The 17,160-nt window shown below is 43.6% G+C and overlaps 2 protein-coding genes across 6 annotated transcripts in view; both read left to right on the top strand.

Moving 5' to 3' along the window:
• The window catches only part of TMEM104 (transmembrane protein 104), a 63,190-nt gene that overhangs the window by 21,438 nt on the left and 24,592 nt on the right, over window positions 1-17,160 (top strand). For all 5 annotated transcript variants that reach the window (XM_056550106.1, XM_056550109.1, XM_056550107.1 and 2 more), the window contains 3 exons: window positions 4,433-4,511; window positions 12,495-12,582; window positions 12,694-12,774. In XM_056550106.1, the coding sequence (XP_056406081.1) occupies window positions 4,433-4,511; window positions 12,495-12,582; window positions 12,694-12,774 (248 nt within the window). The remainder of the gene's footprint in view (window positions 1-4,432; window positions 4,512-12,494; window positions 12,583-12,693; window positions 12,775-17,160) is intronic.
• On the top strand, window positions 7,399-11,993 carry LOC130297543 (uncharacterized). The gene is made up of 2 exons (XM_056550112.1): window positions 7,399-8,088; window positions 8,140-11,993. Exon 2 carries the CDS (start codon window positions 10,171-10,173, stop codon window positions 11,128-11,130), a length of 960 nt encoding a protein of 319 aa, XP_056406087.1. The 5' UTR covers window positions 7,399-8,088; window positions 8,140-10,170; the 3' UTR covers window positions 11,131-11,993.

Here is a 17,160-nt window from a genome sequence, read left to right as displayed (position 1 = left end):
ATACCCATTATTATATACTTTTATATTATTGTTGCGCTTAAAAAAAATCACAAACTTTTTAACCAAATTAGTACGTTTATAATCCCTTTATTTTGATGACCTCTAACTTTTTTATTTTTCCGTATAAGCGGCGGTATGGGGGCTCATTTTTTGCTCCATGATCTGTACTTTTTTTTGATACCACATTTGCATATAAAAAACTTTTAATACATTTTTTATAATTTTTTTTAAATAAAATGTATTAAAAAAGTAGGAATTTTGGACTTTTTTTTATTTTTTTTCGTTCACGCCGTTCACCGTACGGGATCATTAACATTTTATTTTAATAGTTCGGACATTTACGCACGCGGCGATACCAAATATGTCTATAAAAAATGTTTTTTATGCTTTTTGGGGGTAAAATCGGAAAAAACGGACGTTTTACTTTTTTATTGGGGGAGGGGATTTTTCACTTTTTTTTTACTTTTACATTTTTTTACATTTTTTTTTTTACACTTGAATAGTCCCCATAGGGGACTATTCATAGCAATACCATGATTGCTAATACTGATCTGTTCTATGTATAGGACATAGAACAGATCAGTATTATCGGTCATCTCCTGCTCTGGTCTGCTCGATCACAGACCAGAGCAGGAGACGCCGGGAGCCGCACGGAGGAAGGAGAGGGGACCTCCGTGCGGCGTTATGAATGATCGGATCCCCGCAGCAGCGCTGCGGGCGATCCGATCGTTCATTTAAATGGCGAACTGCCGCAGATGCCGGGATCTGTATTGATCCCGGCACCTGAGGGGTTAATGGCGGACGCCCGCGAGATCGCGGGCGTCGGCCATTGCCGGCGGGTCCCTGGCTGCGATCAGCAGCCGGGATCAGCCGCGCATGACACGGGCATCGCTCCGATGCCCGCGGTTATGCTTAGGACGTAAATGTACGTCCTGGTGCGTTAAGTACCACCTCACCAGGACGTACATTTACGTCCTGCGTCCTTAAGGGGTTAAATCAACAGGTGCCAAAAAGTTAAACAGATTTGTACATTACTTCTATTAAAAAAATGTTAGTCCTTCGAGCACTTATTAGCTGCTGAATACTACAAAAGAAATTCTTTTCCTTTTGGATTTCTTTTCTGTCTGACCACAGTGCTCTCTGCTGACACCTCTGTCCATTTTAGGGACTGTCCAAAGCATGCTTATGTTTCCTATGGGGATTTTCTTCTGTCCTGGACAGTTCCTGACATGGACATAGGTGTCAGCAGAGAGCACTGTGGACAGACGGTAAATAAATCCAAAAAGAAAAGAATTTCCTTTGTAGTATACAGCAGCTAATAAGTACTGGAAGGATTAGGATTTTTAGATAGAAGTAATTTTACAAATCTGTTTAAAGGGGTTATCCAGGAAAAAACTTTTTTTTATATATATCAACTGGTTCCAGAAAGTTAAACAGATTTGTAAATTACTTCTATTAAAAAATCTTAATCCTTTCAGTACTTATGAGCTTCTGAAGTTAAGGTTGTTCTTTTCTGTCTAAGATTTTTTAATAGAAGTAATTTACAAATCTGTTTAACTTTCTGAAGCCTGTTGATATATATAAAAAAAAAAAAAAAAAGATTTTTCCTGGAATACCCCTTTTACTTTTTGGCACTAGTTGATTTAAAAAAAAAAAAAAAAAAAAAGTTTTCCACTGGAGTACCCCTACTAAATATTCAAAGGGTTTTACAAGAGAATGGTCCGAAGTATTATTTAATTAATGAAATATAAATATAAATTTTTGGCAAATGGTAATAATCACCACAAAAATGTGATATAATCAGTAGCCAGACACTCACTGCTAATGACTGGAGGCAGCAATCATGACCAATGCTTATCACGGCATCTAAACTGAAAGTAATTGTTGCACGGTTAGCTTAGTGGAGCTTATCGCACCCCTGTGATGTAAGGGTTCCCTTATCTGCTTCCTGCCCCAATCGCCGAGTTACTGATACAAACTGACTTAGCTAGGCTGTATTAGTGGATCGCCGATCACATTGTGTAATGCTAAACTGATAAGTAAGTCCTGGAAGTATTAATATTTTTAAATAGAAGTAATTCATAAATCTGTTTAACTTTTTGATATCAGTTGATTTGAAAAACATTTTTTTCCCCACCGGAATACCCCTTTAAGGCCAAAATGGGCCGAGTCCTTAAGGGGTTAAACTCCCAATTCATAGCGTTGTAACAACATCCATCATGTTTGTTTTTATTAAAATTGTAGGCCAGGTTGTACTACGTCACTACACCGTCACTGCACATGCACTTACATTTAACCCCTAAAGGACATGCAATGTACATATAAGTCGCTGTGCCCTTGTAATTGGCACACAGCTACATACATGTACATTGGGGTGGGTTTACAGTCTATGAAGTGAGTGCTGGTGCTGCACTCGACTCATAGACTGCGTGTCCCAGCTGTTATCAGCAGCCGGGGACCCGCCACTAATGGTGAACATCAGAAATCATGCTGATTTCTGCCATTAACCCTTTAGACCAGGGTTCTCAAAATCCCGGCCCGTGGAACAAAATTTTGCGGTCCACTGCACAGTGGCGTCCTGCTGCATAGGCCGCCAGGCGCTTGCACTGCGTCTGCTGTTGCGACTCTATTAACACCACTCGCGACCGTGGTCCGTGGTCTGTGACTGCAGTTGCAAGGGCAGACACAGTGCAAGCTTCTAGTGGTGTGACCGCTGCCTCACATCGTAGAGTCTATCTTGCACCAGGGATGTGGAATTTGTATCCGGGCGCAGTTCCGGGCGCCGGGCAGGTGATTTCTTCTGGCATTTAGCCCTGCTAAATGCCAGAAGACTTCACACACTGCTACTGTACCTATATCTCGCTGCTGTAGCCTATAACGAGCCTTCCCGAAGGGATGCGTGCGATTAGTGACGTCATCGCATCCGCATTGCAGGACACCGGGGCACTGACGTCCTGCGCGGCGCATGTGATGACGTCACCTAACGCTTCCATCCCTGCAAAGAAGGTTCGTTTTAGGCTGCAACAGGGAGATGTAAGTACTGTAGCTGTGAAACTTAACTTAATTTTCCTAATTACTTGCCTAATAAGGGAGGACCTGCTGATCACCAGGGGCTAACCTATCTTCTTAGGGGGCATAATTGTTTAAATAGACCTAACCCCGGCAGGTAGGGCTCCTATCTGGGGGACTGTACACCTATTAGGAACCCCTACCTGATCATCAGGTAGGGCACCCCAGTAGGTAGACAGGCCCCCCAGATAGATATAACCCCATCAGGGATGGGGATCATATCTGTCTGGGGCCTCTATACCTACTTAGGAACCCTACATGATCGGGGTCATATCTATCTGTGGGCCTGTGTATCTACTGTGGAGCCCTACCTGATGGGGGTCATATCTATCTGGAGGCCTGTCTGAGGGCATTATATGTGAGGGGCGCATGATGGGGGCATTAGATGTGAGGGGCGCATGCGGCCCAGCCTCACCCAGCCTCTACCTATAGTGGCCCCCCAGATAATTTGAGTTTGAGACCCCTGCTTTAGACACTGTGATCAATACTGATATCTTTAGCTATTTTCCTCTTGTCTTTGCTTTCAGACATGTTTTTTATCCACACAGTTGTCGCTTGCCTGGGCACTAAGGGAGGGATTTATCAAAACATGTGTAGAGGGAAAGTGGACCAGTTGCCCATAGTAACCAATCGGAGTGCATCTTTCGTTAAAAAAAATGGCCTCTGAAAAATGAAAGAAGCAATCTGATTGGTTGCTATGGGCAATTGCATCACTCTCTAGACAGGTCTTGATAAATCTCATTTTAGAGAAAAAAAAGGGGAAAAGTCAGCTCACCATCTAGGATGTCCATTGTGGGAATCCTGGTGCTGTGGAGGAAGAGGTAGAAACTCCTGAGTCGTGTCCCAGGGTAGACAATGCTCACGACAAAATATAGATTCTCCAGCTCCCGATTTAAACACTTCAAAAAATGCTATTGCAATCCATTTAAAAACATCATGAAGGGCTACATAGAAAATGCTAAAACCGCTAACAAAACACCAACGCGTTTCTGTTAACAGATTGAAATGCATTGGAGTTTTGTTTGCAGTTTTAGCATTTTTCTAAGAACCCCTTAATGATGTTTTTAAATGAATTACATAAAAAAAAAAAAATGTAAGCGTCTTAATCTGGAGCTGGAGGAAGTATAATTTTTCTTGATGAATCTCCCCTAAAAGGAAAACTATTATCAGTCATCAGAGTTGGTATAAGTTCTTACACATTTCAAACCCGCACAAGGGACCTTTGAATATGTGAGGCAAAAAAAAATGTGTGATTGATGTTGCTGTAACACAAATAACAGTACTTTTTCAATATGTCCCCCAATGACTTCTTTTTTGTTTGCCCTATCCTGCTGTAACTGATGGTGATACTCCCCTGTTCTAGTTACATGACAACAACCTTTGTTGTTGAAGCAATGGCCGCTGCTAATGCACAGTTGCGCTGGAAGAGATGGGAGAAGGAGGTGGTGAGTTCAGTCTCTGAAAAATGTTTTTGTTCTTCAAAGTTACTAATCTCAATGTATTTCACAAGGTGTTAGTGCATCAAAAGCACTAGGATTGTGGCACTAACAGAAGCTACAACACTTGCCCAGGCTTAACAATTTGCCTAAAACCAAAACTGTCTGGTTTTGACCATAGCAACCAATCACAGCTCAGCTTTCATATATCAATGAGCTCCGGTAAAATGAAAGCAGAGCTGTGACTGGTTGCTTTTGGCAAAACCAGACAGTTTTGGTTTCAGGCGGACTACTTAACGTGGGACCATCCGCTTCCGGACCCACGCCGCACCCCGTTCATTTGAATGAGCAGAACGGAGTAAGATAGTGACCCTGGTTGGCTCATTTTTGGACCACATGCGTTTTTGGTGTCAGACTGAAAACACTAGTATGAAAAAGACTCTGAAGAGAGTCGAAACTTCGCTGCTGTTCACATTATGATGGAATAAAACCTTTTCAAGTTTTTTTTTAACTACTAGAGAGTGCTGAATTGAACTTTTCTGGTTTTGTATCCTACTAGGATTATGTGGACCTTATCCCTTTTTTCTTTGCTTGCCCCTGCACTTTAGTATCTTCATATATTATTATTATTATTATTAACCCCTTAACGACGCCGGGCGTAAATGTACGTCCTGCTGAGCTGGTACTTAACGCACCAGGACATACATTTATGTCCTATACATAACCGCGAGCATCGGAGCGATGCTTGGGTCATGTGTGGCAGGTCCCGGCTGTTGATGGCGTTACCGGGAATGTTGGACATCCGCGATCGCGCTGCTGCAGCGATCCATTCATCCAGAACGGCAGACTGAGGTGCCTTCCACGGGTCTTCTGCTCTGGTCTGCAATCGAGCAGAGCAGAGCAGAAGATAACCGATAATACTGATCAGGGCTATGTCCTATGCATAGCACTGAACAGTATTAGCAATCGAATGATTTCTATAAATAGTCCAATATGGGGACTATTAAAGTGTAAAAGTAAAAAAAGGGGGAAAACCCCCTCCCCTAATAAAAATGTAAATTAGCCCATTTTCCCTATTTCACCCCCAAAAAGTGTAAAAATGTATATACATATTTGGTATCACCGCATGCGTAAATATCCGAACTATTAAAATAAAATGGTATGGTACGGTGAACAGTGTGAACGTAAAAAAGAAAAAAAAAGTCCAAAATGGCAGCTTTTTTATAACATTTTATTCCCCAAAAAATTTATAAAAAATGTATTAAGTTTTTATGAGAAAATATGGTATCAATAAAAAGTACAGATCATGGCGCAAAAATTGAGCCCTCATACCGCCGCTTATACTGAAAAATGAAAAAGATAGAAGTCTTCAAAATAGGGGGATTTTAAACGTCCAAATTTAAACAGTTTGTGTATTTTTTTTTTTTTTTTAAGCGTGACAGTAATAGAAAAGTATGTAATCATGGGTATCATTTTAATCGTATTGACCCAAAGAATAAAGAACACATGTCACTTTACTGTAAATTGTATGGTGTGAAAACCAAACCTTCCAAAATTAGCGAAATTGCGGTTTTCTTTTTAATTTCCCCACACAAATAGTATTTTTTTGGTAGCGCCATACATTTTATGGTAAAGTGAGTGATGGCATTACAAGGGACAACTGGTCGCGCAAAAAACAAGCCCTCATACTAGTCTGTGGATGAAAATATAAAAGAGCTATGATTTTTTTGAAGGCAAGGCAAAAGTCCTTAAAGGGGTTATCCAGGAAATAACTTTTTTTTATATATCAACTGGCTCCAGAAAGTTAAACTGATTTGTAAATTACTTCTATTAAAAAAATCTTAATCCTTTCAGTACTTATGAGCTTCTGAAGTTAAGGTTGTTCTTTTCTGTCTGTGTTCTCTGATGACACGTGTCTCAGGAAACGCCCAGTTTAGAAGCAAATCCCCATAGCAAACCTCTTCTAAACTGAGCGGTTCCCGAGACACATGTCATCAGAGAGCACTTGGAGAGAAAGAACAACCTTAACTTCAGACGCTCATAAGTACTGAAAGGATTAAAAAATTTTGATAGAAGTCATTTACAAATCAGTTTAACTTTCTAGAGCCAGTTGATATATATAAAAAAAGTTTTTTCCTGGAATACCCCTTTAAGGCCCAAATGGGCTAAGTCCTTAAGGGGTTGATAAAAAAAAAAAAAAAAAAAAATATATATATATATATATATATATATATATATATATATATATATATATATATATATATATATATATATATATATATATATATATATATATTTATTATATACACACATACATACAGTGGTCCCTCAAGTTACAATGGTCATCCTGGAACCGATTAATATTGTATGTTGAAACCATTGTACGTTGAGACCAGAACGCTATGGAAACCTGGTATTTGGTACTGAAGCCACCAAAATGTCCTCCAAAAATAGGAAAAAGTGAGGATTAAAGAAAAATAAGTAGATAACTAATATAGATAAAGCAAATCCTTACATATAAAAGTAAGCAAGAGCTGCTAGAAGCTATAAATCACTGTCTATGTAGAGGACAGGAGCGTCTTCAGGGTCCTGTACAGTACACGGAATGTCCAAAAAAACTAAAATGGAGCTGCCCTCACCTGGAGCAGCTATCCCTGGCACAGGTAAAGAGTAGTACAGAACATGTAGTACCTCCCTGTACTGTAGGGGGCGCTACCAGACAGCCAGTCAGTGCATGCACTTCAGGAATACAGGGGTTTTACTAGTGAAATGTCCATTGTAATTGGTCGTTTCTTCCAGCCATTGATATGTTTCATAGATCTGGACTCTCTGTACATTGTATGTTGAGTCTGGTTTCAAGTTACAATGGTCCAGTATGTTGAGGCCATTGAAAGTTGAGGAATCACTGTATATAATTCGGTGACAGAGGCGTACATTGATCTTTTAAACCCACCCGCTATTCATTTAACCCTTTCTGACCGATTTTTTTTATTTATTTATTTATTTATTAACTGTTCTTTTCTTGTTTTTCTTTATGTATTTAGTCGGTTGATTTAAAAAAAAAAAAAATTGCAGGAGTATGCACTTCTAACCTAATGCTAATGCATGTATGCCTTTGTATTTGTGTTATATTTACATTTTTTTTTTCTTTTGCTTTGTTTTTTCCAGAGTCTAAAGTCATAAAGTTTGGAACGTGCACGGTTATGGAAAGATCTGACAGTAAAAGGGACAAAAAAAAATCATTTAAGCGTTAATGTATAACTACTGTAAAAATATTTTAATTTAGAGTTTTTAACTCCTAGAGGACATGCAATGTACATGTATGTCAATGCTGCCTTGTCCTTGGTGCACATTAATGTACATGTATTTCGCATTGTACAGTAAGTTTGTGGCGAGCGCAGGAATTGCCACTCACAGTAAATGACGGTGGTCATGGTGATGTTTGTCACTTACCTTTTAAATGCCAGTATATAAGAAGTTTCTGACATGAGTGGTGTCTGTTACCTGCTTATCTGCACCCCGCCCCCCTAATGTGACTGTGTTTTTCCTGGCAGCCAGAGTCCTTCTCATACAGCATGTTCAGGTCCCGCGGTGATCTGCTGTTAGAGCCTGATTTAGCAGACTATACCAGCAGATCACCAATCTAACTAATCATTGCTATGAAAATTAGCTGTTTCCTCAAGGATAAAACTGGTTTTGGCCTTCACGGATTAATTGTAGAAATTGACAATTGGTCAAACCAAAAACGGTATGCGTTGTTTTCTGATTTCAAATAATGAAAAAAATATATCTTCATATTTATTTTTTACCAAAAAAATACTAATGTTTAAACATAGGAAGACTTCAGAAATCAATATTTGGGGAAATAACCCTGATTTTTAATCACAGCATGCGTCTTGGCATGCTCTCCACTAATCTGTCACATTGCTTTAGGCCACTTCTGGCACACAAAAAAATTGAAGCTAAAATCTGCAACTGTTCAGTCCTCCGGCCTGGTCCTCTTTCTTCTTCCATGTGCATGGATTGTCGCACTGTGCTCAGCCTCTCACCCGCCGAGGCGGGACATCGCTGCGGCCGGTGATAGGCTGACTCAAGATACTTTTCAGTAGACTACTCCTTTAAACAAAACTGTTAATTTTACTCAAACACATCTACCAATAGTAAAACCAGAGAAAATTATAATTTTGCATTGTGCTGCATCCATCCTATCTATCTTTCTATCTATCTTTGTTTCTTTTCTTTCTGTTTGAGACATACATATACGGTTTCTCGGTCGGCTCCACGCATAGAGTATGCACTGTCAACCCCTTCTTGCCACTGGCCAGTGCCCGGGGTGTACCTTGGGTCCAGGTCCTCCTTTCTACATGCTCGTCATGCTGTATCAGCACAGCATGATGCAGGCTTCAAAGGCTGGCTGAAGACTTCACTAGGTATGTTAATTTTCCGGGACAGAGTGAGCATTTTTTACCCCCCCCTCTTCCCTCCTTGGGGATCATCTACCTTATTCTGGCAACCTCTGGAGTACCATTATCTGGGCTCACTCTGCTAGAAAACCTTCTCCTGCTCGGTCATCCACATACTTTCTGTTGCCGGAGCCAACACATTTCTCCCTGAGCTCCGCAGTCTCCCTCATGGTGCGGCGGGCGGTGCACTGACCAGCACTTGTATTGAGCCTCTGTGCACTGTTTTCTGCCTGCGGCTGTGCAAATAGAGCTTGGCCGGCAGTTTTCTTTCGTTTTTGGCCACCTCCGCGAACGAGCGGTGGGGAATTATAAATTGAGGAACAGGCTGCAGCCTTTAGCTCCGCCCATTCACCGTCAGCCGGGCATTTCCGTGGGTCTCCTGCCTCCTTCTCCTAGCCGGCCTATCGTTTTTCAGCGTGGGCACTGGGGGTTACTGTCCTTCTATCAGGTGTGCAGGGGTCATTCCCGAGGGCTTCCTCCTTCTTTCCTCCAATGAGGGCCAGCCTGGCTCCTGTAACTTCCTCTCTCTCTCCCTGCCTGGACAGAGTGCCTGCTCTTCCAGTTACAGCTGCATCTCCTCTCCATCTGAGGGACACAGAAACCAGGTGAGACTGCTCCATTTTCATTGCTGTCTGACCTCTTCCCCCCCCCCCCCCCCCCCTCTCCAGACAGGCCACTGCAGCCCTGGTCACTTATTACTCTTGTGTGGGCTGCAAAAGTAAAATGCCTGGTTGTTCTGCTGAATCCACCTGTCCCGCCTGCACCACTGCGCGGCCCTGCCCTCCTGGGCCTTCCTCCCAGGATGTTCCGCCAAAGCATGCGGTTTCTGCTGAATTTGACTCCTTACTGGAAGCAGCATGGAAGCATACAAACAAACACTTCAAAGGGACTAAGGGGGTTCCGGTGCAGTTTCCATTTTCCCAGGACTTGATTTTGAAATGGACAACACCGCCTGCTGTGGATCCTCCAGTTTCCCGTCTGTCAAAATTGACTACTCTACCATTGGCGGATGCGGCCTCCTTTAAGGATCCAGCGGACAATAGGATTGAGAATCTGGCCAAGTTTGCCTTTGAAGTGACTGGTTCATCCTTGCTTCCCGCTTTCGCGTCTGCTCGGGTGTCCAAGGCCCTGTCTGTCTGAGTTTCCCAACTCCGCCAGGGCATATTCAGAAGATCTGGCGGATCTTGCACTTCAACTGTCCAATGCTGGAGACTACTTGTGCTCTGCTTCCTTGCAGTCTGGCCATTGTACGGCTTTTGCTTCAGGTAATCCATGTGCCTGAAGGAAGGCTTGGGACGCCGATGCCAACTCTAAGAAGTCTCTCACAGAGCTTCCTTTCTCCGAGACCTGACTCTTTGGTAAACACCTGGACGAGATTATCTCTAAGGCTACTGGAGGTAAGAACTCCTTACTACCGCAAAACAAGTCACGCCGTACCGAGTCCCGCCAGAAGTCAACCTCCTTTCGGTCCTTTGGCTCGGGCAGCCAGGACAGTGCCCTCACAGGATAGGAAGGCTCCTTCCTTCAAGGCACATCCTTCCTGGAAGTCTGATAACCGTTCAGGCCTCTTTGCACCCAAGTCGGGCACCGTAAGCCTCAATCCGCCTGAAGGGACGCCCTCACCTGGGAATTCTTTTCGGGTGGGAGGTCGTTTGTCCCAGTTCCGTGACATTTGGCTTGCCCAGGTGCAGGACTCTTGGGTCCAAGATGTCATTTCCGACGGCTATCTGATCGAGTTTGCTTCCTTTCCAGGGGACCGCTTTTTCCATTCTCGACCTCCTCGTTCTCCTTCTTGGTGGCGGCCTTTCGGGTCGCACTTCAGACCCTTCTCGCTCAGGGAGGGATCGTCCCAGTTCCTCCCAGGGAGAGCGTTTTTCAGGGTTCTACTCAAATCTTTTTGTCATCCCCAAAAAAGGGGTCCCGTCCACCCTATACTGGATCTGAAGCTCCTCAACCGCCACCTCCTCCTGCGTCATTTCCGTATGGAGTCTCTCTGGGTGGTGGTGGTGGCCTCCATGGATCAAGGAGAGTTTCTTTCATCGGTGGATATCCGGGACGCATGTCTTCACGTCCCAATTTTTCCGGCTCATCAGTGGTATCTCCGCTTCGCCGTCAGGAGGGCCATTTTCAGTTTGTGGCCCTTCCTTCCGGCCTGGCCATGACCCCAAGGGTCTTCACCTAGGTCCTGGCAGTGGTGAACACCATCCTTCGTGCCCTGGGTGTGTCCGTGATCCCTTATCTGGACGACCTCCTGATCAAGGCTCCAACCAGGGACCAGAATCGGGAGAGTCTTCGCCTCACTCTACAGACCTTGTCACATTTTGGCTGGGTGATCAACCAGGAAAAGTCCAACCTGACTCCCACCCAATCCCTGATCTTCTTGGGACTCCAGTTCGACACGGCGGCCGCCCGGGTTGGGCTCCCGCCGGATGGGATCGGACGGTCCAGGGCCATTGGTCCTCTCAGGAAGCTGTTCACACCATAGAAATCCTGGAACTCTGGGCAATTTACCTTTTTGCCTTCTCCAGGTCCCGTCCTGTACAGCTGTGGCGTATGTCAATTGCCAGGGCGGCACTCGCAGCCCTGCAGCGATGTCCGAGGTCTCCAGGATCATGCTCTGGGCGGAACTCAGAGTTCCCTCCATTCCGGGGTTGACAATTGGAAAGCGTATGTCCTCAGCCGCTCCTCTGCCGACCCCAGCGAGTGGTCCCTTTATCCGGAGGTGTTTGCGGAAATCTGCAACCTCTGGGGGACGTAGACCCCTTCGCATTTTGCCACAACCAGAAAGTTTGTCCCAAAGTCCCGCGATCCTCTGGCTCTGGCCGTGGACGCCTTAGTGATCTCTTGGTCGCACTTCGTCCTCCCCTTTCTATTCCCTCCTCTTCCTCTCCTTCCCAGGGTGAGGATAGAGGATAACTTGAATTAATAGACAAAGCCCTTTTTTTAGGCTGCATTCACACTAAGTTTTGTCCATACGGGGACTGGATCCAGCTGGGGGATGGGAAAACCAGGCACTCTTATATCCCAGCCGGACCCAGCCCCCATCTCATTCATTTAAATGAGCCGACCGAAGTCAAATAGTGACTCCTGTCGGCTCATTTTTACCCTGTATGCGGTTTTCTGGTCTGACTGAAAACCTTGGTATGCTGCGGTTTTCAGTCCGGCCAGAAAACCGGGTATGGGGTAAAAATAAGCCGACCGGAGTCACTATCTGACTCCAGTCGACTCATTCAAATTAATGGGATGGGGGCCGGGTCCGGCTGGGATACGGGAGCGCCCCGTTTTCCCATCCCCCAGCTGGATCTGGCCCCCTTTGGACAAAAAATGGTGTGAACCCAGCCTTAAAGAGTATATTTGATTTGAATTCTGTGCAAAAACTGGAGGGCAAAAAATATATATTTTTTTGTGTGTGTGTGTATATATATATTTATTTCACATGTTCTTTTACATCCATATATAATATATTTCTTGTTTTAATACCTTTTACCCAGGTCTTTTAGTCTCTGACAAATTGTCTCTTTTTTAGGAAGCAGAATCTTCTGAAAACTCTGATAATGAATCCCTGTCTCCAGATGGGTATGAAAATTCTGAAATCCGCCCTATCCTTTCAGTGCGTGAGTATCAGTCTAGCAAATATTGTGGTTGCATTCATTATTTGCATGATGTATAGTACTTTTTTTTCTTTTGACTAAGAAAAAGTAAAATATTTTTACTTATATATTCAGAGCATCGTGGTTTATCCAACCCATATGAAATTGTGGAGCGAGTGGAAATGGGGCAGATGGCTTCGATGTTTTTTAATAAAGGTATGATGCATGATTGCATTTGGAAAAACATAGACATAACAATTTGACAGGTTACTGTAAAGTAATGGAACCAAGCATCAGCTTCACTGTAAACATGCCCTCTCCGTGTGATTGACAGGCCGGGTCACCGCTCTACTCCGTCTGCTTAGGAAGAGGGCATTATGGCGCAGCGGATGGGACGAGATAAGTATAGCTCCCTGCCCAGGGGACTATTTACTGGGGTGGTGTAGACTTACAAACTTCACATCCTCACCATCCCTGGGAACAGGAACATCCTGCATGGATGGTGAGGATTAACATTTTGCCACGCGTTATATATATGGTAAAATCTGATGCTTGGTTCCCTTTTAACATTGATTATCTCATAATAATGCACCTGCCACCTGATTTTATTGAAGAGCAAATTAATGGTTAGTTCTTGAAGTTAATTTGTTAGAAACATGAGAAATAGATAAGATTAACCCCTTGGGGACTGAGCCCATTATGACCCTAAGGATGGAATTTTTTTTCAAATCTGACCTCTATCACTTTATGCACTTTATAACTCTGGGATGCTTTTACTTATAAATTGATTCCGAGATTGTTTTATCGTGACATGTTCTACTTTTCGTTAATTTTCGTCGATACTTGCATCATTTCTTGGAGAAAAATTCCCAAATTTCAGGGAAAAATGGAAAATTTAGCTATTTTCTAATGTTAACGTTATATTGGCATAATAAAGTTTTTACTTTTTGAAGACATCAGAGGGCTTCAAAGTATAGCAGCAATTTTCCAATTTTTCAAAAAAATTTCAAAATCAGAATTTTTCAGGGACCGGTTAAGTTTCTTTATGTTGAAAATCCCCTATTATGGACCCCATTATGAAAACTGCACCCCTCAAAGTATTCAAAATGACATCCAAAAAGTTTGTTAAATGGGCACTGTCAGATACAAAAACTTTTGATATGTTGTAAAGCATGCAAAACCAATTGGTTTTGCAATTGCTTTCATTAGAAAATTTTCTGTATTTCATACTGAAAAAGCCAGTCGGACAGCAAAATGGAGGAGAAAAATCAAAATCTCCATTTTTTTACACGAACATGTTATTGTAGCCCCATTTTTTTCATTTTTACAAGGGGTAAAAGGTAAAAAGGCCCCCCAAAACTTTTAATTCATTTTCTCTCGAGTAAGGAAATACCTCATATGTGAATGTAAAGTGCTCTGTCGGCTCAGAAGGGGAAGGATTTTGGAGAGCAAATTTTTTGTGAAATGGTTTTGGGGGGGGGGGGGGCATGTCACATTTAGGAAGCCTCCATGATGCCAGAGCAGTAAAGAAAAACAAACAAATGGCATACTATTTTGGAAACTACACCCCTCAAGGAATGTAACAAGGGGTACAGTGAGCCTTAACACCCCACAGGTGATTGACAAACTTTCGTTAAAGTGGGACATAAAAAAAAATTAAAAAAATGTTTCACTAAAATTTGTTTCACAAATTTTTCATTTTCACAAGGGGTAATGGGAGAAAAAGCCCCCCAAAATTTGTAACCCTATTTCTTCTGAGTATGGAAATACCTCATATGTGGATATAAAGTGCTCTACGGGCAAACTACAATGCTCAGAAGAGAAGGAGCGCCATTGGGCTTTTGGAGAGAGAATCTGTCAAACGCCAGTGGGGTGTAAATGCTCACTGCACCCCTTATTACATTCTGTGAGGGGTGTAGCTTCCAAAATGGGGTCACGTGAGGGGGGGGGTAATGTAATACGGGGTGCAGTGAGCATTTACACCCCACTGGCGTTTGACAAATCTTTGGAACAGTGGGCTGTGCAAATGAAAAATTTAATTTTTCATTTTTACGGACCACTGTTCAAAAAATCAGACACCTGGGGGGTGTAAATGCTCACTGTTCCCCCTTATTACATTCCGTGAGGGGTGTAGTTTCCAAAATGGGGTCACATGTGGCCCCCCCACATGTGACCCCATTTTGGAAACTACACCCCTCACGGAATGTTCTGGCAGCATGGGGGCTTTGTAAACTCACATAGCCTTCAATTTCAGCCTAATTCTCTCTCCAAAAGCCCAATGGCGCTCCTTCTCTTCTGAGCCCTGTAGTTTGCTCACAGAGCACTATACATCCAGATATGGGGTATTTCCATACTCAGAAGAAATGGTGTTACAAATTTTGGGAGGCTTTTTTCCTATTACCGCTTGTGAGAATGAAAAATTTGGGGTAACACAAGGATTTCAGGGAAAATAAACTAATTTTAATTTTCATGGCCAAATTTAACGAAAATTCGTCAAAGACCTGTGGGGTGTTAAGGCTCACTATACCCCTTGTTACATTCTTTGGGGGGTGTAGTTTCCAAAATGGGGTCACTTTTTTTTTTTTTTTTTTTTTTTTTTTTTTTTTTGCGTTCATGTCAGAACTGCTGTTTTCAGCTACCCCTGTGCAAATCACCAATTTAGGCCTCAAATGTACATGGCACTCTCTCACTCCTGAGCCTTGTTGTGCGTCCGCAGAGCATTTTACGTCCACATATGGGGTATTTCCATATTCAGGAGAAATTGCGTTACAATTATGGGGCAACACCAGCATGTTAGTTAAATTTTAAATTTTTTTTACACTAACGTGCTGGCGTAGCCCCTAATTTTTCCTTTTCATAAGGGGTAAAAGGAGAAAATTCCCCCAAAATTTGAAACACAATTTCTCCTGAGTACGGAAATACCCCATATGTGGCCCTAAACTGTTGGCCTGAAATATGACAGGGCTCTGAAGTGAGAGAGTGCCATGTGCATTTGAGGCCTAAATTAGAAATTTGCAATAGGGGCGGATCCAGATACAAGGATGGGGCTTGTCTCCACCAAAACCTACGGCAGTGTTACCCAAACTGGGTGCCTCCAGCTGTTGCAAAACTCCCAGCCTGCTAGGACAGTCAATTGCTGTCCGGCAATACTGGGAATTGTGGTTTTGCAACAGCTGGAGGCTCCATTTACGAAACCCTGCCATATGAGATGGGGTGGGGGGTGTAACTGTGTAGGGGTATTTGTATCTGTAGTGTTTTACTTTTTTATTTTGAGTTAGTGTAGTGTTTTTAGGGTACATTCACATGGGCGGGGGTTTACAGTGAGTTTTCCACTGGGAGTTTTAGCTGCATGGAAAATTTGCCGCAGCTCAAACTTGTAGAAGGAAACCCACTGCAAACCCCCGCCCATGTGAATGTACCCTGTACATTCACATGGGGAGGCACCCCAAATCTTTGCAAAACTACAACTCCCAGAATGCACTGTACAGACTGTACATGCTGGGAGTTGTAGTTTTGCAACAGCTGTAGGCACACTGGTGAGGAACCACTGAGTTAGGAAACAGACTCTAGCTTAGTGATTCCAACCAGTGTACCTACAGCTGTTGCTACAACTCCCGTCATGTACGGTCTGGGAGTTGTAGTTTTGCAACAGCTGGAGGCACACGGGTTGGAATCACTGAGTTAGGAAACAGACTCTAGCTCAGTGTTTCCCAACCAGTGTGCCTACAGCTGTTGCAAAACTACAACTCCCAGCATGTACTGACCGCCAAAAGGCATGCTAGGTCTCCAAACTGTAGCCCTCCAGATGTTTCAAAACTACAGCTGCAAGCATGCCCAGACTGTCCAGGCATGCTGGGAGTTGTAGTTCTGCAACATCTGAAGGGCCAGATATTGCAGAACTACACCGCCCAACATCCGTGACTGTCTGGGCATGCTGGGAATTGTAGTTTTGCAACATTTGGAGAGCTACGGTTTTGAGACCACTGTATAGAGGTCTCCAAACTGTGCTACTTCAGATGTTGCAAAAGTACAACTCCCAGAATGCCCAGACAGTGCATGCTGAAGGTTGTAGTTTTGCACCATCTGGAGAACCACATTTTGGAGACCACTACACAGGTTGGCTGTCTGGGCATGCTGGGAGTTGTAGTTTTGCAACTTTTAGAAGGCCACAGTGAAGATCACTTACCAGCGATCTTCACTGCAGCCTTTTTCACCGCCGCACTCCTCCTGCTGCTGCCTGAGGTCTCTGCCGCCGCCATTGCTCCAATGCCGCCGCTCCGGTAAGCCGATGCTATCTCCCCCGAACCCCCCTCGTCGCAAACTTGTTCCTCTCCCCCCCCACTCTGCCCCGACTTCGATCAGTGGGCAGGGCGGGGGAAATTAACTTTAACCCTCCCTCCCCCAACTGCCATTGGTTGGTCAACCTGACCGACCAATGGCAGGGGATAGGGAGAGGTGGCACCCCTGAAATCTCGCTCCTATCCGTTAGGATGGTCGGAGCTGTCTGACAGCTCCGATCATTCTTATTTTCTGGGCGATCGTGTCACCAGTGACCCGATTGGCCCGGAATCCCTGCAAATCGCCGGTCAATTCAATTCAGAT

Source organism: Hyla sarda, chromosome 13 (genome assembly GCF_029499605.1).
Source record: "Hyla sarda isolate aHylSar1 chromosome 13, aHylSar1.hap1, whole genome shotgun sequence".
Classification (NCBI taxonomy): Eukaryota; Metazoa; Chordata; class Amphibia; order Anura; family Hylidae; genus Hyla; species Hyla sarda.
Note: the sequence above shows the minus strand (reverse complement) of the source record. Positions and strands in the feature narration are given on the sequence as shown.

Bases quoted from the DNA above. Each gene is read 5' to 3' on its own strand.
- LOC130297543 (XM_056550112.1), top strand. From the start codon at position 10,171: ATGCTGGAGACTACTTGTGCTCTGCTTCCTTGCAGTCTGGCCATTGTA.